This window comes from Gorilla gorilla, chromosome 2 (assembly GCF_029281585.2).
Source record: "Gorilla gorilla gorilla isolate KB3781 chromosome 2, NHGRI_mGorGor1-v2.1_pri, whole genome shotgun sequence".
NCBI lineage: Eukaryota > Metazoa > Chordata > Mammalia > Primates > Hominidae > Gorilla > Gorilla gorilla.
In genome coordinates this window covers 112,240,205-112,264,061 of record NC_086017.1, presented here as the reverse complement: position 1 = coordinate 112,264,061, position 23,857 = coordinate 112,240,205, and the positions used below count along the sequence as shown (strand labels likewise).

At 37.4% G+C, this 23,857-nt stretch overlaps 2 protein-coding genes across 9 annotated transcripts in view; one reads left to right on the top strand and one right to left on the bottom strand.

The window, feature by feature from the left end:
* The window catches only part of SENP7 (SUMO specific peptidase 7), a 203,714-nt gene that overhangs the window by 104,852 nt on the left and 75,005 nt on the right, over positions 1-23,857 (top strand). For 4 of the 8 annotated variants that reach the window (XM_055381850.2, XM_019024692.4, XM_063703980.1 and 1 more), the window contains one exon: positions 5,421-5,618. The exons of 3 other annotated variants lie outside the window; for them this stretch is intronic. In XM_055381850.2, coding sequence (XP_055237825.2) covers positions 5,421-5,618 — 198 coding nt within the window. Of the gene's footprint in view, positions 1-5,420; positions 5,619-20,258; positions 22,862-23,857 lie in introns of those variants that run through there. One more of the 8 variants, XM_063703981.1, reaches the window with a different exon arrangement.
* LOC109026392 (protein FAM136A-like) lies at positions 8,578-8,952 on the bottom strand. Its single transcript, XM_055381856.1, has one exon. It carries the CDS (start codon positions 8,947-8,949, stop codon positions 8,578-8,580), a length of 372 nt encoding a protein of 123 aa, XP_055237831.1. The 5' UTR covers positions 8,950-8,952.

Below are 23,857 nucleotides of genomic sequence, written 5' to 3'. Positions count from 1 at the left end.
GGATCTTTCCTGCTTTATCTTGTGGGCATTTAGTGCTATAAATTTCCCTCTACACACTGCTTTGAATGCGTCCCAGAGATTCTGGTATGTTATGTCTTTGTTCTCATTGGTTTCAAAGAACATCTTTATTTCTGCCTTCATTTCGTTATGTACCCAGTAGTCATTCAGGAGCAGGTTGTTCAGTTTCCATGTAGTTGAGCGGCTTTGAGTGAGATTTTTAATCCTGAGTTCCAGTTTGATCGCACTGTGGTCTGAGAGATAGTTTGTTATAATTTCTGTTCTTTTACATTTGCTGAGGAGAGCTTTACTTCCAACTATGTGGTCAATTTTGGAATAGGTGTGGTGTAGTGCTGAAAAAAATGTATATTGTGTTGATTTGGGGTGGAGAGTTCTGTAGATGTCTATTAGGTCTGCTTGGTGCAGAGCTGAGTTCAATTCCTGGGTATCCTTGTTGACTTTCTGTCTCGTTGATCTGTCTAATGTTGACAGTGGGGTGTTAAAGTCTCCCATTATTAATGTGTGGGAGTCTAAGTCTCTTTGTAGGTCACTCAGGACTTGCTTTATGAATCTGGGTGCTCCTGTATTGGATGCATATGTATTTAGGATAGTTAGCTCCTCTTGTTGAATTGATCCCTTTACCATTATGTAATGGCCTTCTTTGTCTCTTTTGATCTTTGTTGGTTTAAAGTCTGTTTTATCAGAGAGTAGGATTGCAACCCCTGCCTTTTTTTGTTTTCCATTTGCTTGGTAGATCTTCCTCCATCCTTTTATTTTGAGCCTATGTGTGTCTCTGCATGTGAGATGGGTTTCCTGAATACAGCACACTGATGGGTCTTGACTCTTTATCCAACTTGCCAGTCTGTGTCTTTTAATTGGAGAATTTAGTCCATTTACATTTAAAGTTAATATTGTTATGTGTGAATTTGATCCTGTCATTATGATGTTAGCTGGTGATTTTGCTCATTAGTTGATGCAGTTTCATCCTAGTCTCGATGGTCTTTACATTTTGGCATGATTTTGCAGCGGGTGGTACCGGTTGTTCCTTTCCATGTTTAGCGCTTCCTTCAGGAGCTCTTTTAGGGCAGGCCTGGTGGTGACAAAATCTCTCAGCATTTGCTTGTCTGTAAAGGATTTTATTTCTCCTTCACTTATGAAGCTTAGTTTGGCTGGATATGAAATTCTGGGTTGAAAATTCTTTTCTTTAAGAATGTTGAATATTGGCCTCCACTCTCTTCTGGCTTGTAGGGTTTCTGCCGAGAGATCCGCTGTTAGTCTGATGGGCTTCTCTTTGAGGGTAACCCGACCTTTCTCTCTGGCTGCCCTTAACATTTTTTCCTTCATTTCAACTTTGGTGAATCTGACAATTATGTGTCTTGGAGTTGCTCTTCTCGAGGAGTATCTTTGTGGCGTTCTCTGTATTTCCTGAATCTGAATGTTGGCCTGCCTTGCTAGGTTGGGGAAGTTCTCCTGGATAATATCCTGCAGAGTGTTTTCCAACTTGGTTCCATTCTCCGCATCACTTTCAGGTACACCAATGAGACGTAGATTTGGTCTTTTCACATAGTCCCATATTTCTTGGAGGCTTTGCTCATTTCTTTTTATTCTTTTTTCTCTAAACTTGCCTTCTCGCTTCATTTCATTCATTTCATCTTCCATTGCTGATACCCTTTCTTCCAGTTGATCGCATCGGCTCCTGAGGCTTCTGCATTCTTCACGTAGTTCTCGAGTCTTGGTTTTCAGCTCCATCAGCTCCTTTAAGCACTTCTCTGTATTGGTTATTGTAGTTATACATTCTTCTAAATTTTTTTCAAAGTTTTCAACTTCTTTGCCTTTGGTTTGAATGTCCTCCCGTAGCTCAGAGTAATTTGATCGTCTGAAGCCTTCTTCTCTCAGCTCGTCAAAATCATTCTCCATCCAGCTTTGTTCCGTTGCTGGTGAGGAACTGTGTTCCTTTGGAGGAGGAGAGGTGCTCTGCTTTTTAGAGTTTCCAGTTTTCCTGTTCTGTTTTTTCCCCATCTTTGCGGTTTTATCTACTTTTGGTCTTTGATGATGGTGATGTACAGATGGGTTTTCGGTGTGGATGTCCTTTCTGTTTGTTAGTTTTCCTTCTAACAGACAGGACCCTCTGCTGCAGGTCTGTTGGAATACCCTGCCGTGTGAGGTGTCAGTGTGCCCCTGCTGGGGGGTGCCTCCCAGTTAGGCTGCTCGGGGGTCAGGGGTCAGGGACCCACTTGAGGAGGCAGTCTAGCAGTAATTTCATATCATCATCTGAATTGTATTTCATGCATTGTATTTCGTTATTATACCCCATTAGTCTCTTAATCTAGAAGAGTTCCCACCTGCTCTGCCCTTTCCCTTTTAAGCATCACATTGAGTTTTGAGGAGTCCAGACCAGTTGTTCTGTAGAATGCCTCACAGTCTATATTTTTATTATTTTATTGGTCTTGCCCATATGATTAGGTCCAGGTTACATGTTTGGCAGGAATATTTCATACCTGATGTCATGTACTTCTTACTGCACATGTCAGGGGGTAACATAATTTCTGGTTGTTTCACTCTTAGTACTCCTATGTTTGATCACTTGCATAAGATGGTGCCTGCCAGATCTGTTCATTGTAAAGACACCTTTTCCTTTTTGCAATTAATAATCATCTGTGAACTCAATGATCTGTTTGCAGGAAAAAAGGATATTTGTGGCTTTATAAATGTGTTAATCTCACAGGGATTTCTTAACTGTAAGACAACCTGTGTTTCTTTAGTAAGCTTGTGTTCCCTCTCTCTACAAGGATTATTTGAAAACTTTTTTCAAACCTGTGTTCCTTTATCTTTCCTATCACTTTTTTTTTTTGAGACGGAGTCTCGCTCTGTCGCCCAGGCTGGAGTGCAGTGGCGCAATCTCGGCTTACTGCAAGCTCCGCCTCCTGGGTTCACGCCATTCTCCTGCCTCAGCCTCCTGAGTAGCTGGGACTACAGGCGCCCGCCACCATGCCCAGCTAATTTTTTGTATTTTTTAGTAGAGACGGGGTTTCACCATGTTAGCCAGGATGGTCTCGATCTCCTCACCTCGTGATCCACCCGCCTTGGCCTCCCAAAGTGCTGGGATTACAGGCGTGAGCCACAGCGCCTGGCCTCCTATCACTTTTAAGAGAAGGTCTTGGTTGGAATGCCTCTTCTCCTGTCATAAACCAGTGTAGTGTGAAGCAGTTAAGAATGCTGGCAAGAAATTTGAGAGTGTATGGTTCTGGATCCCATTTTCACTACTCACTCGTTTTACTTAGATATTAATCAGCCTATCTTGGTCTCCTCAACTGCATGAGAAGAATAATTTGTAAGCCCCTCATGGAGTGGTTGTGAGGATTAAATGAAATAAATCATTGTAAAATGCTTAGCACAGTGCCTGGTATATAGTACATGTTCAATAAATATTAGCACTTAATGCAATTTCTTAGGAAACTTACTGTGTTAATTATCCTGCCTTCTGTGTCTTTAACCCTTACGTGCTTCCCATAAGCATTTAAACTTACACAAATCTTTCCTATCTTTAACTAATCAACCAATAACTGACTAAAACCCTTTCCTGCTTCTCATGTCTATTTTCAGGTCTTGTCTTATTTTCCACTTTCATAACCATATTTTTCAACTACTTTTATTTGCTATATCCCTTTGCTCCTTTCCCTTTACTGATCCCACTGTATTCTGGTTTCTGCTCCCACCATTCTTCTAAACTACCTCTGATAAAGTCATCATCTCCGTAAATTAATTTTTATTCCTCATTATTCCTAGCACTTCCATTTTATTCTTCATAAACATCAAAATGATCTTTTAAAAGTGTAGCTCTGATCTCAGTGTTTCCTAATTAAGACTAGTGGATTTCCATTGTTGTTGACATAAAGTCTCACATCCTTAATATGGTTTGCTAAGTCCTGCTTAACTGCCCATTCTTAGACACATTACCTCTTTATTCTAAGTACATGAGTCAGGTACGTCCTTTAATTTCTTTGAAGAAGCTTTACTCAAAACATTTGCATTTTGTCCTGTTTTTTGGACCTTTCTCCATTTTTTACTTGTTTCCTTTGGATAGTGCCTGTGCTTCTTTGAGACTTCAGCTTCAAGGTCATATTCTCAGAAACTTGGCTCAGAAAAAATGCAACATCTGTATTTCTTCTTCATAGCACATATTAAAATTCGAATTAAATAATGAATTGGTTTATTCTCTGTAATGTACACCCCATGAAGGCAAAAACTCAACTATTTTGTTTGTAGATGAAACTCCAGATTATACTAGCATCGTTGTTTTGCTGGAAGATGTTCAGTAAGTGCTTGTAGAATGAATTATTATTGATCCATAGAGATGTCATTTATTTTTTAATAATTTTAAAACTAATAGCTTAACTTTTTTTTTTTTTGTGCAACATGTTTGGAGTTTTCAGTGAGTTCTATGGAAGTACCCTGGGAACTTGTACCCTCTTCCCACTAGATGGTTTGGGGATATACACTCAAATGGCTGCTGCAAACAAGTGATTTTTTTTTTGAGAGTTCCCGTTTTATCTTGAAAATATGTGAACATATTGCTGTTTCTTAATATTCTTGTGTTTGTTAAGCAAACAAACAAAAAGTGCCTAAAACCGTTTCATAGGTAGTAAAATAGACACTCTTCTGATTAAACATTTCCCAGTACTTTCAGCCATTCCTCACTTGACATTGTTTTAAATGCACTTGGTAGCCTGTTCACACCACTGCAGAAACTGTATTCCATAGTTTTTGGAATTCCAGAACTAAACATAGTTATTCAAGTATTCAGCATAAAGATGTATTTAATGAGAAGATGGGTAAAACATGATGGGCAAAAGTGTTGCTGGAACTGCTTGCATTTGTCAGTCTTTTTTTTTTTTTGAAATTGGTATAGGTACAGTAAGGTAAATTTTTTAAGTTGACCTATTTTAGAAATAAGGTAAAATTAAATCTGTATCTTAAGACTCTATAGCCTTAAGAATGTAAGTGATGCAGTGGAGGACCCTTAGTTTTAATAATGTTTTCTGAATCAACAAATGCTAAAACAAAAACACATTTTTAGCGCAAACAGTGGTTACATCTGTGATGAGATCTGCAAATGAACACTGTCCTTCAACTAACATTGTTAATAAACATGAATGCATTGCCAGGAGTCTAGCAGCTGTACATGTGTAATGATAGTTGTAGTATACTTGACAGAATTCTGAAGAAAATCCCAACTTAAGTGAAATAGATTTTACTTTTTAAGGTATCTTTGATAATAGGCATTTTTTCTTTTTTCTTAGGGTATTTACTATAGTTGCTTGAGGAACTGAAGTTTACAATTTCTGGAGATATTAGTTTGTGATGAATTCATGTATTCTACAATGTGTAGTACCATATATACTAATTATTTATGTGTATAACAGGCAACTCAAAGTTATGTTGACGAATGTCCTATGGACGGATTTAGGACGAAAATTCAGAAAGACCCTACCTAGAAACGATGCTAATTTATGTGATGCCAACAAGGTGCAATCAGACTCATTGCCTTCGACATCTGTTGACAGCCTAGAGACATGTCAAAAATTAGAACCTCTTCACCAAAGCCTTAATTTATCTGAAAGGTATGTTGTTCAGTATTGATTTTGTTCAACTTACCACATTTGAAATAATATGAATCCCGTACTCCTAATGATAAAATTGTTGAAATGACCTGAAAGAAGATTTGCATATATAGGCATACCACACTGTAAAGCAAATCTTAAAGCTGCCTATCTTAATTTACAAAGTTAGCTGATGTTTCTGTACTTCATTAAGCAGATTGACATGGAATTATATTTAAAAACGAGTATCATTAGTACATTTAACTTACTTAAATTTGATACATGTACACATCTTTTTAGGGATTATTTTATGATTAAAATGAAGATACATATATATGTGTGTGTATATGTATTATATGCATATAAATGTGTGTGTATATATGTGCATTAATATTTTCTTCATCTTTAACATTCTTTCAAAATGTTATCTAATCTAGATCCTAACCACTTTTGACTTTTTTGAGCTTGTATTTTAAATGAATTTTTAAAACAGGAGATGATGTTAAAATATTGCCTCTAGGTTTTTAATAGTAAATGTTCAGTTTAATTTTGTAGAGTAACAAGACCAATTTTTGTTTTGTGTTTTTTGAAAGAATTATATGGGAGTTTGGGGCTGAAAACTAGGAATTAGCTCTAGGAATCTATAACATAATATCTTTTATACATTACCATTTACAATTTCAGCCATTAAATGAATGTTTTGGGGGGAAGGTACTCTATTTTCAGTTAGAATAACCTACAATTAGCGAGACAGTACTTTGGTTGTATGGTCTGTAATCTGAATGACAGTATATAAGTACTTTAAACCAAGACCCAGATAAAAACTGCTAACTTTCAACACAGTTATTTTTAAAATAAAAGTAGAATTCTTGTCAAAACATCTGAAGATATTACACATTAATTTTTAAAGAGAATACTTCTTTTAAAAAGACAAAATCATAAAAAGCCAAGTTTAACGAAGAAATTTCTTACTAGCTCATACCTGATATAAATTTAATTTTCTAAAACACTGTAAATCTTAACAGTCAGACAGCTTAGCATCAGTAATTTATGAAGCAGCTTGCTCTCATTCTATATTCTAGCAGATTTCCTCCCCAGTACAGGTTAATCTCTTACTGCGCTGACAGATGTAAATAAAAGGGCTACTTAAAGGAATGGCTTTCTAATATCTTTGACTCTTTTGAAAAGAAGCTTTAAACTCTCTTCAAATGACAACAAACTCATCAATCGCCTCATCCTACATCTTATCCTTTTTCCAATCAGAACAGTGTGGTAGTCCATTCTCTCAGAATAATAGTTTTACCACTAGGAATTTTTAGCACATAGATTATGTGCTCATGAAATTCAAATATAATATGAAGTAAAGAGTCCCAGTAAGATTCTCATTTGTTTTTTGCTGTGTTTTTAAATTGTTGTTGTCTTTTGTTCAGTTAGTGGGTGAACTACCAGCTAGTCCAGACCTCTTTCCTCAGCTCCAGGTGTCCTAAACTCAACTTGTTGTAAAGTGAGAACCTCATCTTTTCTCAAACTTGTGCCTGTTTTTGTATTCCCCTCTATCTGAGTGATTGACACTACTTACAAATTAGAACTTGGGAATTGTCTTTGACTCCTCTTTTTTCCTTATCCTTATATCCAGTCATTTAACGTATATACATATATATATTTTCTTGGGGGGCGGTAGAAAATTAAACCTTATTTATTTTTAAAACCAAACCACTAGGAAAATATATCATAGCCTGGAAATAGTAAATGGACAGGCTATGTTATCACTTCAAGTAATAAGTTGGTGAAAATACAATAAGGTTGCTATCAAAACAATAAGGTGCCATGCTGGGGCAGGAACACTGTGTTGCAAAAGCCCCAGGCAAAAATGGTATTTGGTAATGGGGGCTGCCTCTCCTTTGCTTTAAAGAAGTCAGCTCATCCTAGCCCAAGTTGCTTACTTTTTCTTCCTTGAATTTCCTGCTGCCAGGGGTTTGTCTTAGTTGTGCTCTGTTAATTCAGGGGGCTAAGTATGTAATGCTAGGTTTAGGCTTTCATTCTATCTGTTCTATAAAAACCAGGTTTTTCCAAATCCAGTACTTCATAACTTTTATAATCAAGTAGCCAACTGCTCCTCTTTTACTGTTCATTCCTAGATACTAGTATATATCACAATCAAAACCCCTTTCTCTTCCAAGGGGAAAGTGTTACTGCAAGATTGTCCTGTCATTTTGCTACACACAGCCTCAGGGTCCATCAGGCAGTAATTATGCTTCCCGTAATTAGTGTGTCGTCGCCTCTCAGGTTTTTGCATGGTCTCCAGGCTGAAAGATGCAGCATGTAATAATTTTAAGAAATGTACATCCACATCTTGATGACCAGAAATGGGGATCAAGGAACCTTTCAAAGTTCTTATCCAAACTAGTCTCCCTCCCAATTCCACATCTTAAAATCAACTTGTATGCCCTTGTATAAATTACACGAAACCAAGAAAACAAAGACCCAGAAAACTTATTTTTCCCTTCTAAGTTAGTGACCTCATGGATTTTGTTTCATAGCTTATGGAAAATGGTGTGGTGACACTTCTGGTAGACAGGATGTTGGCAACAAAGAGAAAATATCTTTCTTCAAACTCCACCAACTCTAACCTGCCAGCCTATTGGTACCTGTGTAGTAAGAAGAGTCTGGTGTGTTGGAGGGCTCTGGCCTGTTACAGGGGAGATCCTTACTGCCAGGACAAGCACTGGCCACAGGAAATATAAGATCTAAAACTCTCCTGTAATATCTCTGACCCAATTTAACACCACTTTTTTCCATTTCATTTTTTAGGACTGAAACATGAAAGAACCAGTGTCTAGAGGCAAGTGACATATGCATTACACTTGTGGCCATCCTTAGTTTCTTCATTCATAAACTTTGCTTAAAATACTAAAGTTCCCAAATGCCTTATAAAAAATATATTCTTGCCCTCAGCCCCGATGGCCACTGGCAAAGACTTTTATTTCCCAGTGGCTAAGAGAGCTTCCTTCATCTTCTTGGTCATAGTTGGGATGAGGTGCGTGTGGTCATCCACACACTTGGTCGCACAACTGTCCAGCTGCTGCTTCACCTGAAGCTCCTTACTCCCAGCAGCTATTGAATCTTTGGCTTTGTTGTTGCATTGCGTGGTACACCGGGCCAGGTGGTCCTGGAACTTCTCCAACTCACTGGTGACCAAAGCCTGGGCTTGAGCCAGAGGCACATGGCAGTGCTTGATGCACTGGTGCACCTGCTGCAGGGAGGCCTGGCTGTCCTCACAGCAGCTGGTGCTGCACCGGAACATGAGACCCTGCATCTTCCAGATGTTCTCTCTCTCCAGACTCTTCACCATGGATTCTACCACTCATCACCTGCAGCTGCTGTAGCTGTTATGGTGACCCAACACTGCCCCATGCTGTGCGGCCATATATAGTTATTTTTAACCCCTAAATCTGTCTTTTAAAGGATCTGTTCTCCATCTTTATTGCCAGTGCGTCAGTTCAAGCCCTAATAACTTCGTGCCTTTATTACTATGGTAGTAACTTGATTAGGTTTCCTTTACGTAGTCTTTTTCTTCTTGTTTTATTCTTTATGTTGTTGTCAAAATATTTATTCTAAAAGGCAGATCTTACTTGCCACTTACTAGTTTAACATCTTTCAATGGCTCCACGTAATCTTCTGGATAAAGTTCAAACTTCTTAGTTTGGCACACAAGGCCCTTAATGATCTCGCCTTTGCTTATCTCTAGCTTTGTGTCTGTCTGTTCCTCCATATTCACAATGTACTTCAGGTTTAGGGAACTATTTTCAGCTTACTGAATGTATATACTGTTGTATACATCCTGTTTGTTTTCTTGTCTTGGAAACTATCCCCCACCTCCTTTTTTTTTTTTAAGGAAGCCTTCCTTGATTCCACCCTCCAAATCTATATATGATCCCTTTCTTTTTCTTGCTAAACAGCTTGTTAGTATATTATAATGCTTATCACACTATGTTGTGATTTTTAGTACTCTTCCTCCCTGCAGCAAACTTCCTGAGGATAGGAACTATATTTTATTTCTTATTTTTTCTTTATTCCTAATGTAGTACTGGACACTTATTAAATGCTCAATTAATGTGTGCTGGATAAAAGAAAGAGATTGCTTCTCACCAGAGTTACATCTCTAGACTCTTTGTCTAACATATATTTTCCCTGTAAGAACCAATTATATACTCAGTAATTTTGGTGACAACCAAGAAAAGAGATATTACAAGCATCAAATAAGGAAACTGGAGAACTCTTGTGTATGGCTTTGGATAGATGTTTTCTACCTGATACTTGCTATATATAATAGGAGACTTAGGCTTTTTTCAGTCTTTGCTTAACTTTGATATGAGGCTTTTTGTTTTATTTTCATTTCTACTCAGGACTTAAAATTTTAGAAAGATAAGAGGGAGAAACATTTATTTTTGCATTTTAATTTTATCCTAAAGTTTAATCATTGAGTAAACTGAAATTACTCATTCAGTTCCAGAAATGGTATTTTGTTGGACATTTTATTTGCTTTCTGGAATCTAAAGTAGTGAACTAAGTATCTTGCCTTTTATGTGAGGGCAGTTTGGCTTTTTGATTTCAGGATAAAATTGAGAAGAAAAATAGAAAAGACAGTTCAAATCAATCTTGTAAGTAATGGAGAAAAGGGTTTTAGAAGTATCAAAAGAGTTTTAGAAATATCAAACTAGCAGTATGTGGAATGCACATTTATTTTTTAAAAATATGTAAACTGCATTTTAGTGTTAGTTTTATCTCCATGTATGGTTCATATCTATTTTCCTGGGAGAAAATTCCAGACATCTATAAGTCTTTGTCAATAGGAAAGAAAGAACGTAGTGGGACACTTATACAAGGCTTTTGAGAAAATAAACTATCTTTCTTCTGCTTTCATTAGTTTGTACCAGAGATTGTTAGAGAAATATGGAGATAGTGTACCCATATTCCATTAAGAAAAGTTAGCTGCTGGTACTTGGAATTTCTGTAAATATATTTATTTATCTTTGTCTTAAATTTATATGTGTTTAAAGTTAAAAAGAATTACGTATTCCAGATATGTGATGGTAAAACTATTTGGATATTGCAGTGTTCCTGTCATTTTAATATTTTTAAAGCCAGTAATCTAGTTGAGTGATAATTATTCACTTAAAATTTAGCTTAATGAAAGAACAAATTTAGAAACTAATCTGTGAATCTCTTTAATAAAGTTACTCAAAGATTAAATTTTTTATACATACCTTTAAGATGCTGATTTAGAAGGTATATTTTAAATTATATCATCTGGGACAAGCATAGAGTTATGAGAATCCTCTTAAAATGCCACATAGCACAATTTTAGAAAGGAATTCATTGCAGCAAAATGAAAACTAAATTAGTATTGTAATTTTTGGCTCATTATAGATTTATTAATGGATATAATTATGTTATCTTTCAGCAAAGACTTCATTTCTCTAAAAATTTGCTCTATATATGAAGTTGTATGTTAATAGCTCTTTCTAGTTCTTCAGAGTTTTCCCTGCATTATTAAGTTATTTGAATATGACAGTTTCCTTGCTATTTAAACAAGGAAGGAACCTGTAGTTTGCAATTGAGAAAACTAACAGTCAGAGAGAATAATCATGCAGAGACACAGTCAGAAAATGGTACTACTTCTCAGGCCAGTATACTTTCTGCTACCTCTCACTGCATTTCAAAATTTGTTTCTGCTTTGGTTTAGTATATTTATGATATTTCGAAGTGGGATTTCATAATATTAGTAAATAAAATTAAATAAATTATACCTTACGTACTGATACTGTTTACATACTTAGGAAAAAACTGGGTAAATGTGTGAAATGACAACTTTAGTTCTTCCTTCCAGATTCAGATAGTATGAAAGATGAAGTATACACCTTTATATACTTCAATTCCTTGCAGAAATTCAGAACTTCTGAAATGCTGGCTAGCCCTGGAATATCCTTGACTGTGCTAATTTATAAACCTGTACTGCAAAAGACAGCTAGGTATTGTTAATTTAGCTCTCAGTTTATAGATTTGTGTTCTTTAAGGCTATCACACAAAGTTCCTTGTTTCCTCAGGGTACCCAAACTGGATAAGTTTTCAATAGTTGATGAAAAGTGTTTGGGCTGTGGCTGTGTGCTATGAAGAGCTATGTGTACTGTAGTCATTGCTAACTGTTTAATTATATACTTTAATTGTATATTGAAAATTGCAAACATCTAGTAAGATTTTTTATCAAGATTGCAGAGCATAGTAAATTATAAGTATTATTTGAAAGGGTAGTTTATAGCTTTGAGCAAGACTACAATAATATGAAAATTGTTACAGAAATATGAAAATTAAGTGATATTCCATTTATTGTGTATTTACTATGTGCCAGGAATTATGCTAACTGCTTTCCATCTATTATCTCATTGAATCTTAACAACTTTGTAAGGGAGATATTATTCTTCCCATTTTAGAGATGAGAAGATCAATGTGTAGAGGTAGAAATTATGGTAATTAACTTGCCCAAGGATTTATAGTTATAAGGTGGTAAAATAAGAATCCAAACCTATGTTGGTCTAACTTCAAAGTCCTTGCTGTTAATTCCTGTGCCATATTGCTTCTCTTTGCATTTTCACCCTTCTGAACTTTAATTTTTGTCATCAGTAAAGTAGGAATTGGACTTTGCTACAGATACCATTTCTAATTCTTTTATTTTGTTTTATTTTTGAGACAGAATCTCACTTTGTCATCCAGGCTAGAGTGCAGTGGCGCAGTCTCTGCTCACTGCAACCTCCGCCTTCCAGGTTCAAGTGATTCTTGTGCCTCAGCCTCCCAAGTAGCTGGGATCACAGGTGTGTGCCACCATGCCCGGCTAATCTTTGTATTTTTAGTAGATGGAGTTTCGCCATGTTGGCTAAGCTGGTCTCGAACTCCTGACCTCAGGTAATCCACCCATCTTGGTGTCCCAAAGTGCTGGGATTACAGGCATCAGCCACTGTGCCCGGCCTATACCATGGTTTCTTTATCCACTTGTTGATGGATGGGCATTTGGGTTAGTTCCACGTTTTTGCAGTTGTGAATTGTGCTCCTATAAACACATGTGTGCAAGTAGCTTTTTCCTATACTTTCTTTCCTCTGGGTAGATATCCAGGAGTGGGATTGCTGGATCAAATGGTGGTTCTACTTTTGGTTCTTTAAGGAATCTCCACACTGTTTTCCACAGTGGTTGTCCTAGTTTACATTCCCACCAGCAGTGTAGAAAAGTTCCCTTTTCATCACATCCATGCCAACATCTACTATTTTTTGATTATGGCCATTCTAGCAGGAATAAGGTGGTACCGCATTGTGGTTTTGATTTGCATTTCCCTGATCATTTGTGATGTTGAGCACTTTTTCATATGTTTTTTGGCCATTTGTATATCTTCTTTGAGAATTGTCTATTCATATCCTTAGCCCACTTTTTGATGAGATTGTTTGTTTTTTTCTTGTTGATTTGTTTGCATTCATTATAGATTCTGGATATTAGTCCTTTGTCAGATGTATACATTGTGAAGATTTTTTCCCACTCTGTGGGTTATCTGTTTACTCTGCTGACTGTTCCTTTTGGTATGCAAAAGCTCTTTAGTTCAGTTAACTCCCAGCAATTTATCTTTGTTTTTATTGCATTTGTTTTGGGTTCTTGGTCATAAAATCCTTGCCTAAGCCAGTGTCTAGAAGGATTTTTCCAATGTCATCTTCTAAAATTTTTATAGATTCAGGTCTTAGATTTAAGTCCTTAATCCATCTTGAGTTGATTTTTGTATAAGGTGAGAGATGAGGCTCCAGTTTCATTCTCCTACATGTGGCTAGCCAATTATCCCAGCACCATTTGTTGAAAAGAGTGTTCTTTCCTCACTTTATGTTTTTGTTTGCTTTGTCAACGATCCACTTGGCTGTAAGTATTTGGGTTTATTTCTGTGTTCTCTATTCTCTTCCCTTGGTCTAGGTGTTTATTTTTATATCAGTACCATGCTGTTCTGGTGACTATGGCCTTATGGTATGAGATCAGGTAATGTGATGCCTGTAGATTTGTTCTCTTTGCTTAGTCTTGCTTTGGATATGCAGGCACTTTTTTGATTTCATTTGAATTTTATAATTGTTTTTTCTAATTCTGTGAAGAATGATGGCGGTATTTTGATAGGAATTGCATTGAATTTGTAGATTGCTTTTAGCAACATGGTCATTTTCACAATATTGATTCTACCCATCCATGAGTATGGGATGTGTTTCCAGTTGTTTGTGTTGTCTGTGATTTCTTTCAGCAGTGTTTTGTAGTTTTCCTTGTAGAGGTCTTTTGACTCTTTGGTTAGATATATTCCTAAGTATTTATTTTTATTTTTTGGCAGCTATTGTAAAAGGGGTTGAGTTTTTGATCTGATTCTCTGCTTGGTCACTGTTGGTGTATAGAAGAGCTGCTGATTTATGTACATTAATCTTGTATCCAGAAACTTTACTGAATTCTTTTATCAGTTCTAGGAGTTTTCTGGAGGAGTCCTTAGGGTTTTCAAGGTAGATGATCATAGTGTCAGCAAATAGGGACAGCTTGACATCCTTTTTATCGATTTGGATGCCCTTTATTTTTTCTCTTGTGTGATTGCTCTGGCCAGGACTTCCAGTACTATGTTGAAGAGGAGTGGTGAGAGTGGGCATCCTTGTCTTGTTCCAGTTCTCAGAGGGAATGCTTTCAACTTTTCCCCATTCAGTATTATGTTGGCTGTGGGTTTGTCATAGATGGCTTTTATTATATTGAGGTATGTCCCTTGTATGCCAGTTTTGCTGAGAGTTTTAATCATAAAGAGATGCTGGATTTTGTTGAATATTTTTCTGCATCGATTGAGGTGATCATGGGATTTTTGTTTTTAATTCTGTTTATGTGGTGTGTCACATTTATTGACTTACGTATGTTAAACCATCCTTGCATTCCTAATATGAAACCTACGTGATCATGGTGGATTATCTTTTTGACATGTTGTTGGATTCAGATAGCTCATATTTTGTTAAGGACTTTTGCATCCATGTTCATCGGCGGTATTGGTCTGTAGTTTTCTTTTTTTAATGTCCTTTCTTGGTTTTGGTATTAAGGTGATGCTGTCTTCATGGAATGGTTTAGGGAAGGTTCCCTCTTTGTCTGTCTTGTGGAATAGTGTCAATAGGATTGGTACCAGTTTTTCTTTGAATGTCCGGTAGAATTCTGCTGTGAATCCATCTGGTCCTGGGCTTTTTTTTGTTGTTGGTAATGTTTAAATTACCATTTCAGTCTCACTGCTTGTTATTGGTCTGTTCAGGGTACCTAATTCTTCCTGATTTAAGCTAGGAGGGTTCTATCTTTCCAGGAATTTATTCTTCTCTTCTAGGTTTTCTAGTTTATGAGTATAAATGTGTTTATAGTAGCCTTGAATGATCTTTTGTATTTCTGTGTTGTCAGTTGTAATATCTCCCATTTTGTTTCTTATTGAACTTATTTGGATTTTCTCTCTTCTTTTCTTGGTTAATATTGCTAATGGTCTATCAATGTTATTTCTCTTTTCAAAAAACCAGCTTTTTGTTTCATTTATCTTTTGTATTTTTTTTTTTTTTTGGTTTTGATTTCATTTAGTTCTGCTCTGATCTTGCTTATTTCTTTTGTTCTGCTGGGTTTGGGTTTGATTTGTTCTTGTTTCTCTAGTTTTTTGAGGTGTGACCTTAGATTGTCTGTTTGTGCTCTTTCACACTTTCTGATGTAGGCATTTAAGGCTATGAACTTTCCTCTTAGTATCGCCTTTGCTATGTCCCAGAGGTTTTGATAGGTTGTGTCACTATTGTTGTTCAGTTGGAAAAGTTTTTTGATTTCCATCTTGATTTCATTTTTGACCCAGTGATCACCAGGAGCAGGTTATTTAATTTCCATGTGTTTGCATGGTTTTGAAGGTTCTTTTTGGAGTTGATTTCCAGTTTTATTCCACTGTGGTCTGAGAGAGTGCTTGGTGTAATTTCAGTTTTCTCAAATTTATTGAGGCTTGTTTTGTGGCCTATCATATGGTCTGTCTTGGAGAAAGGTCCATGTGCTGTTGAATAGAACGTATATTCTGTGGTTGTTGGATGGAATGTTCTGTATATATCCATTAGGTCCGTTTGTTCCAGTGTATAGTTTAAATCCACTGTTTCTTTGTTGACTTTCTGTCTTGATGGCCTGTCTAGTGCTGTGAGTGGAATATTGAAGTCACCCACTATTACTGTGTTGCTGTCTATCTCATTTCGTAGGTCTATTAGTAGTTGTTTTATAAATTTGGGAGCTCCAGTGTTAGGTGCATATATGTTTATATTTTCCTGTTGGACTAATCCTTTTGTCCTTATATAATGCCCCTCTTTGTCTTTTCTAACTGCTGTTTCTTTAAAGTTTGTTTTGTCTGATATAAGAATAGCTGGTCCTGTGAGATTTATGTTTTAAAGAGGTTCTGTTTTGATGTGTTTCTAGGATTTGTTTTAAGGTTTAGAGCTCCTTTTAGCAGTTCTTTTAGTGCTTGGTAATGGCGAATTCTCTTCCCATTTGTTTGTCTGAAAAAGACTGTATCTTTCCTTTGTATATGAAGCTTAGTTTCGCTGGATACAAAATTCTTGGCTGATAATTGTTTTGTTTGAGGAGGGTGAAGATAGGGCTCCAGTCCCTTCTAGCTTGTAGGGTTTTTGCTGAGAAATCTGCTGTTAATCTGATAGTTTTTCTTTACAGGTTACCTGGTGCTTTTGCCTCACAGCTCTTAAGATTCTTTCCTTCATATTAACTTTAGATAACCTGATGACAATGTGACTAGGTGATGATCTTTTTGTGATGAATTTTCCAGGTGTTCTTTGAGTTTCTTGTATTTGGATGTCTAGGTCTCTAGCAAGGCCAGGGAAACTTTCCTCAATTATTCCCCAAAATATATCTTCCAAACTTTTAGATTTCTCTTTTTCCTCAGGAACACCTATTATTCTTTTTTTTTTATACTTTAAGTTCTAGGGTACATGTGCACATGTGCAGGTTTATTACATATGTATACATGTGCCATGTTGGTGTGCTGCACCCATTAACGCGTCATTTACATTAGGTATATCTCCTAATGCTATCCTTCCCCCCTCCCCCCACTCCACAACAGGCCCTGGTGTGTGATGTTCCCCTTCATGTGTCCAGGTATTCTCATTGTTCAATTCCCACCTATGAGTGAGAACATGCGGTGTTTGGTTTTTTGTCCTTGCAATAGTTTGCTGAGAATGATGGTTTCCAGCTTCATCCATGTGCCTACAAAGGACATGAACTCATCCTTTTTTATGGCTGCATAGTATTCCATGGTGTATATGTGCCACATTTTTTTAATCCAGTCTATCTTTGATGGACATTTGGCTTGGTTCCAAGTCTTTGCTATTGTGAGTAGTGCAGCAATAAACATATGTGTGCATATGTCTTTATAGTAGCATGATTTATAATTCTTTGGGTATATACCCAGTAATGGGATTGCTGGGTCAAATAGTATTTCTAGTTCTAGATCCTTGAGGAATCACCACACTGTCTTCCACAGTGGTTGAACTAGTTTACAGTCCCACCAACAGTGTAAAAGAGGAACACCTATTATTCTTAGATTTGGTCATTTAACATAATCCCAGACTTCTTGCAGACTTTGTTCATATTTTCTGATTCTTTTTTCTTTGTCTTTGTTGGATTGGGTTAATTTGAAGACCTTGTTTTCAAGCTCTGAACTTCTTTCTTCCACTTGTTCAATTCTATTGCTGAGACTTTCCAGAGCATTTTGCATTTCTATAAGTGTGTCCAAAGTTTCCTGAAGTTTTGATTGTTTTTTATTTATGCTATCTATTTCCTTGAATATTTCTCCCTTCACCTCTTGTATCATTTTTTGGACTTCCTTACACTGGGCTTCACCTTTCTTTGGTGCCTCCCTGATTAGCTTAATAACTAACCTCCTGAATTCTTTTTCAGGTAAATCAGGGATTTCTTCTTGGTTTGAGTCCATTGCTGGTGAGCTAGTATGATTTTTCAGAGGTGTTAACGTTATTTTGTCATATTACCAGAGTTGGTTTTCTGGTTCCTTGTCATTTGAGTAGGCTCTGTCAGAGGGAAGGTCTAGGGCTGAAGGCTGTTGTTCAGATTCCTTTGTCCCATGGGGTGTTCCCTTGATATAGTACTTTCCCCCTTTTCCTATGGATGTGGCTTCCTGAGAGCGGAGCTGTAGTGATTGTTATCTTTCTTTTGGATCTAGCCACCCAGCTATTCTACCAGGCTCTGGGCTGGTACTGGTGGTTGTCTGCACAGAGTCTTGTGACCTGAACCATCTATGGGTCTCTCAGCCATGGATACCAGCATAGTATTTGGGGTGTCCTGGGTCATGCTGGTGCACTCTGCTTCCTTCAGGACGTGTGTGGGTCCTCTCAGGCTTCCTGATTTATTCCTGCAGTTGTTCTGGAGCAAAAATTCACGATGCGAGCTTCCACATGCTGCTCTGTCTGTCGAGTCAGAGCTGCAATCTAGTCTGCCTCCCATCCACCATTATCCCCTTTTGTTCCCAATTCTGGAGGCAAGAAATCCAATCAAGGTGTTTTGAGGGCTGTGAGAGAACGCCTGTGCCAGGCCTCTCTCTTTGGCTTGTAGATGGCTATCTTCTCCCTGTGTCTCTTCACATTGTTTTCTCACTGTGCGTCTCATTGTGGTTTTGATTTTTATTTCTCTAATGATCAGTGATGTTGTGCTTTTAAAATATGATTATTGTCTGCATGTGTATCTTCTTTGGAAACGTGTCTGTTCATGTCCTTTGCCCACTTTGTAATGGGATTGTTTGCTTTTTTTCATGTTAATTTGTTTAAGTTCCTTGTAAACTCTGGAAATTAGACATTTGTTAGATGGATAGATTGCAAAAACTTTCTCCCATTCTATAGGGTGTCTGTTCACTCTAATGATAGTTTCTTTTGCTGTGCAGAAGCTCCTTAGTTTAATTAGATCCCATTTGTCAATTTTTGCTTTTGTTGCAATTGCTTTTGGCATTTTTGTCATGAAATCTTTGCCCGTGCCTGCCTACGTCCTGCATGGTATTGCCTAAATTTTCTTCTAGGTTTTTTATACTTTTAGGTTTTACATTTAAGTCTTTAATCCATCTTGAGCTAATTTTTATATATGATGTAAAAATCGGGTTCAATTTCAATTTTTTGCATATGGCTAGTTCTTTTCCCAGCATCATTTATTAAATATGGAGCCCTTTGTCCATTGCTTGTTTTTGTCAGGTTTGTCAAAGATCACAGAATTGTAGGTGTGTAGTCTTACTTCTGGGCTCTTTATTCTTTTCCATTAGTCTGTGTGTTTATTTTTGTACCAGTACCATGGTGTTTTGGTTACTATAGCCCTATAACATGGTTTGAAGGGAGGTAAGGTGATTCTTCCAGTTTTCTTCTTTTTGCTTAGGATTGCCTTGGTTATATGGGGTTCTTTTTGGTTTCATATGAATTTTAAAGTAGTTTTTTCTAATTCTATGAAGAATGTCGTTGGTAGTATGATAGGAATAGCATTGAATCTGTAAAGTGCTTTGGGATATATGGCCATTTTAATATTGATACTTTCTATCCATGAGCCTGGGATGTTTTTCCATTTGTTTGTGTCTTCTCTGATTTTTTTTAAGTAATGTTTTATAGTTCTCCTTATAGAGATCTTTCACCTCCCTGGTTAGCTGTATTCAGAGGTATATTATTCTTTTTGTGGCTGTTATGAATGAGATGGCCTTTGTGATTTGGTTCTCCACTTGGCTGTTGTTGGTATATAGGAATGCTAGTGATTTTTGTACATTGATTTTTTTTATCCTGAAACCTTGTTCAAGTTGTTTTATCAGCTGAAGGAGCTTTTGTGCTGAGACTATCGGGTTTTCTAGATAGTTGTTGCAGCACCTTTTATTCTGATTATGGTATAAATGGATATTTTCAAGAGTTTCCTGAAGTATCTATTGGCAATCTCAGTTATCTGGAATCCTTTGGCAAATTAGTATTGAGCATGTAGTATAATGTAATAGGACAGACAAAAAACCCCCAAAGATAATAGGCCCAGGTTCTTCCACTAGGAAAGCTACTTATACTTGGGCAGCTTATTTAACTTTTCTGAGCGTTGGGTTCTTCATGTTTACAATAAAGAGAGGACTAATTTATTTTAAAGTTCTCCAAGGATCTAAAATTTTATGCTGTCTGGAACATAATGAAATGAACATAGTGTCTTTATGTAGGGAAAAATAGTAAAATTTTTAATTAGGGGATGTGCATTTTTTTAGTCATAGTGCCATTGCACACTTAATAGACTACAGTATAGTGTAAACATAATTATATATTCACTAGGAAGCCACAAAATTTGTGTGACGTGTTTTATTGTGATACTCACTTTATGGCGGGGGTCTGGAACTGAACCGGTCCTGTCTCCAAGTATATGCGTATACTTTTGTTTAAGTGAAAATGTGAACTTCACTGTACTTTGTTACCTTTGTTGTTTTATGCAGAGGCATCTAGAATGATGAATCCTTTCCGGAAGATTTTCAGTTTACTTTTCCCAGACCCATCAGAGGAAATCACTGTTTGTGGTAGCTATATGAAATGTATTTCTTAAATTGTAAGACTTGAAACTTGAAATTACTTCTTGATCCATGGGCTATAGAATGGATGTTTTATTAGCAGGCATGAAAACAACATGAATTCTCTTGTACCTCCCCATTAGAGCTCTTGGGTGACTAGGTGCATTGTCAACGAGCTGTAATATTTTGAAAGGAATTTTATTTATTTATTTTCTGAGTGGCAGTTCTCAAAGATGGTGTTAAGTGATTCAGTGATCCACGCTGTAAACAGATGTGCTGTCATCCAGTCATCCAGACATTGTAGTTCCATTTTTAGAGTACAGGCAAAGTAGATTTAGCATTTTTTTTTTTTTTTGAGATGGAGTCTTGCTCTGTCGCCCAGGCTGTAATGCAGTGGCATGATCTCATTGCAACCTCCGCCTCCCAGGTTCAAGCGATTCTCCTGCCTCAGCCTCTGAAGTAGCTGGGACTACAGGTGTGCACCACCATGCCTGGCAAATTGTTTTTTTTAGTAGAGGTGGGGTTTCACCATGTTGGCGAGGCTGGTCTCGAACTCCTGACCTCAAGTTATCCGCCGGCCTCTGCCGCCCAAAGTGCTGGGATTACAGGCATGAGCCACCATGCTTGGCCCAATTTAGCATAATTCTTAAGGGCCATTGGATCTTTTGCATGGTAATTGAGCACTGGCTTCACAGATAAGACACCAGCTTCATTAGCCCCTAACAAGAGAGTCAGCCTGTCTTTCGAACTTATGCATTGACTTTTCCTTTCTAGGTATGGAATTCCTAGATGTCATTTTATTCCAATAGAAGGATCTTTCATCTACATTGAAAATCTGTTGTTTAGTGTAGCCACCTTCATCAGTTATCTTAGCTAGATCTTCTGGATAACTTGCTGCAGCTTCTCCATCAGTACTTGCTGCTTCGCCTTGCATTTCATGTTATGGAGATAGTTTTTTTTTTTTTTTTTTTTTGAGGCAGGGTCTCATTCTGTTGCCCAGCATGACTCATTTCAGCTTTGACCTCCCAGCTAGCACCATCATGGCTCACTACAGCCTTGATCTCCCAGGCTAAAGTGATCCTCTCACTTCAGTCTCCCGAGTAGCTGAGGCTACAGGTGCATGCCACCATACTCAGCTAATATTTTCTATTTTTTGTAGAGACAGGGTCTCACTATGTTGCTCAGGCTGAGACAACTTCTTTTCTTAAAGCTTGTAAACCAACTTTTCTTCTGCAGCTTCCTAACCTCTCTCAGTCTTCATAGAATTGAAGAGAGTATCTTGCTCTGAGTTAGGCTTTGGCTTAAGGGAATGCTGTGGCTGATTTGATGTTGTATTCGGACTACTATAACTTTCTCCATATCATCAGTAAGACTGTTTTGCTTTCTTATTATTTGTGTGTTCATAGGAGTAGCACTTTTTTTTCCTTTTTTTTTTTTTTTTTTTGAGATGGAGTGTCGCTCTGTCGCCCGGGCTGGAATGCAGTGTCAGTGTCTTGGCTCACTGCAACTTCAGCCTCCTGGGTTCAAGTCATTCTTCTGCTTCAGCCTCCCGAGTAGCTGGGATTGCAGGTGCCTGCCACCACACCTGGCTAATTTCTGTATTTTTAGTAGAGATGGGGTTTCACTATGTCGGCAAGGCTGGTCTTGAATTCCTGACCTCAAGTGATCCTCCTGCCTCAGCCTCCCTAAGTGCTAGGATTATAGGTGTGAGCCACTGCACCTGGCCAGGAGTAGCACTTTTAAATTTGTTCAAGAACTATTCTTTCGCATTCACAACTTGACTCTGCAGCAAGCAGTCTTGCTTTCAGCCTGTCTCAGCTTTCAACATGCTTTCCACACTAGGTTTAGTAATTTTTAGTTCTTTTTTTTTTTTTTTGAGACAAGGACTTGCTCTCTTTCCCAGGCAAACAGAGGTGGCACAATCCTAGCTCTCTGCAGCCTTGAACTCCTGGGGTCAAGTGATGCTCCTCTCTCAGCTTCCCAAGTAGCTCGGACTACAGGCATGTACTGCCATGGCTGGATGGCTCGTTAATTATGTTTTGTAGAGATGGAGTCTTGCCGTGTTGCCCAGGCTGGCCTCAGTCTCCTGGCCTCAAGTGATTGTCCCACCTTGACCTCCCAAAGTGCTGGGATTGCAGGTGTGAGCCACCACACCCAGCCATTTCTAGCTTTTGATTTAAAGTGAGAAACTCGAGACTCTTCCTTTCACGTGAATATTTAGAGGCCATGGTAGTGCTGTTAATTGGCATAATTTCAATACTGTTGTGTCTCAGGGGATAGGGAGGAGGCCTGAGGAGAGAGAGAGAGATAGGGGAATGGTTGGTAGGTGAAGCAGTCAGAACACACACAGCATTTGTTAATTAAGTTCAATGTCTTATGCGTGCGTGGTTTGTGGTGCTTCAAAGCAATTACAATTGTGCCATCAAATATCACTGATTACAGATCATCATAATAGATATAATAATAATGAAAAGATTGAAATATTTTGAGAATTACCGAAATGTGACACAGAGACAAAGTGAGCACATGCTGTTGGAAAAATCATGCTGATAGATGTGTTCTACTCAAGGTTGCCACAAACCTTGCATTTGTGAAAAACACAGTATCTGTGAAGTGCAGTAAAGTGAAGCACAATAAAATGAGGTATGCTTGTACTCTGGCTCTTTCTATATATTGTTTCTTACAAACACAGTATAAGTAAAATATTGCTAGTGGCATATTGATAACAGTCAACTGGGCATCTGATAAAGAGGAGTTAGGAAAACTTTAAAATTAAATAACGAGAACTTAAAAAAATCACAATAATTTGGCTTGGGCCAGTGAATTCTGGGCTGAATATCAATATTGAAGGCATTATTGTAGTGTGGCAAAGTAATGTTCATAATAATGACTGGCCAGCAGAGTAAAGATTGCACTAATTTTATACGAAATGTACTTCTTTATATATCAAATGTACATCTTCTGTTTAAGAAGATATCAGGCTTATATAGCGCATTTGATATAAAACTCACCAATTTAAGGTCTGGAGACTTAAAAATACAGTCCAGGCTAGCTGCAGTGGCTCACACATGTAATCTCAGAATTTTGGGAGGCTGAAGTGGGAGGATTGCTTGAGCCCAGGAGTTTGAAACCAGTCTGGACAACATAATGAGACATAGTCACTACAGAAAATAAAAAAGTTACCTGGGCGTGGTGGCTAGTGCCTATAGTCCCAGCTACTTAAGAGGCTGAGGTAGGAGGATTACTTGGGCCAGGAGGTCGAGGCTGCAGTGAGCTGTGATTGTGTCACTGCACTCCAGTCTCAACAAAGAAAAACCAACTAAACAAAAACTTTAATTTTCTAAACATTTAAATGTATTGACTCTTTTCCTGATGCTATTACATATTAGCATATATGTTATCACCACTATATGTGCTGTTTCAGTTACGGAATCTTTCATTACCAGAGATGCAATCTGAATGATGTCTTGTTGGATTTATTATTTGTCATTTCCCAATTGCAAGTATGTAAATTACTTATCAAAGACATTTCTGTTAAATGAGAAGAACAAAGATTTCTTGAATTGATTTGTAGTAAGCTGTGTTTTTAATAATTTCTGGAAAAGGAAAGAAAGCATTTTTAGAGAAGAATTTGTTAAA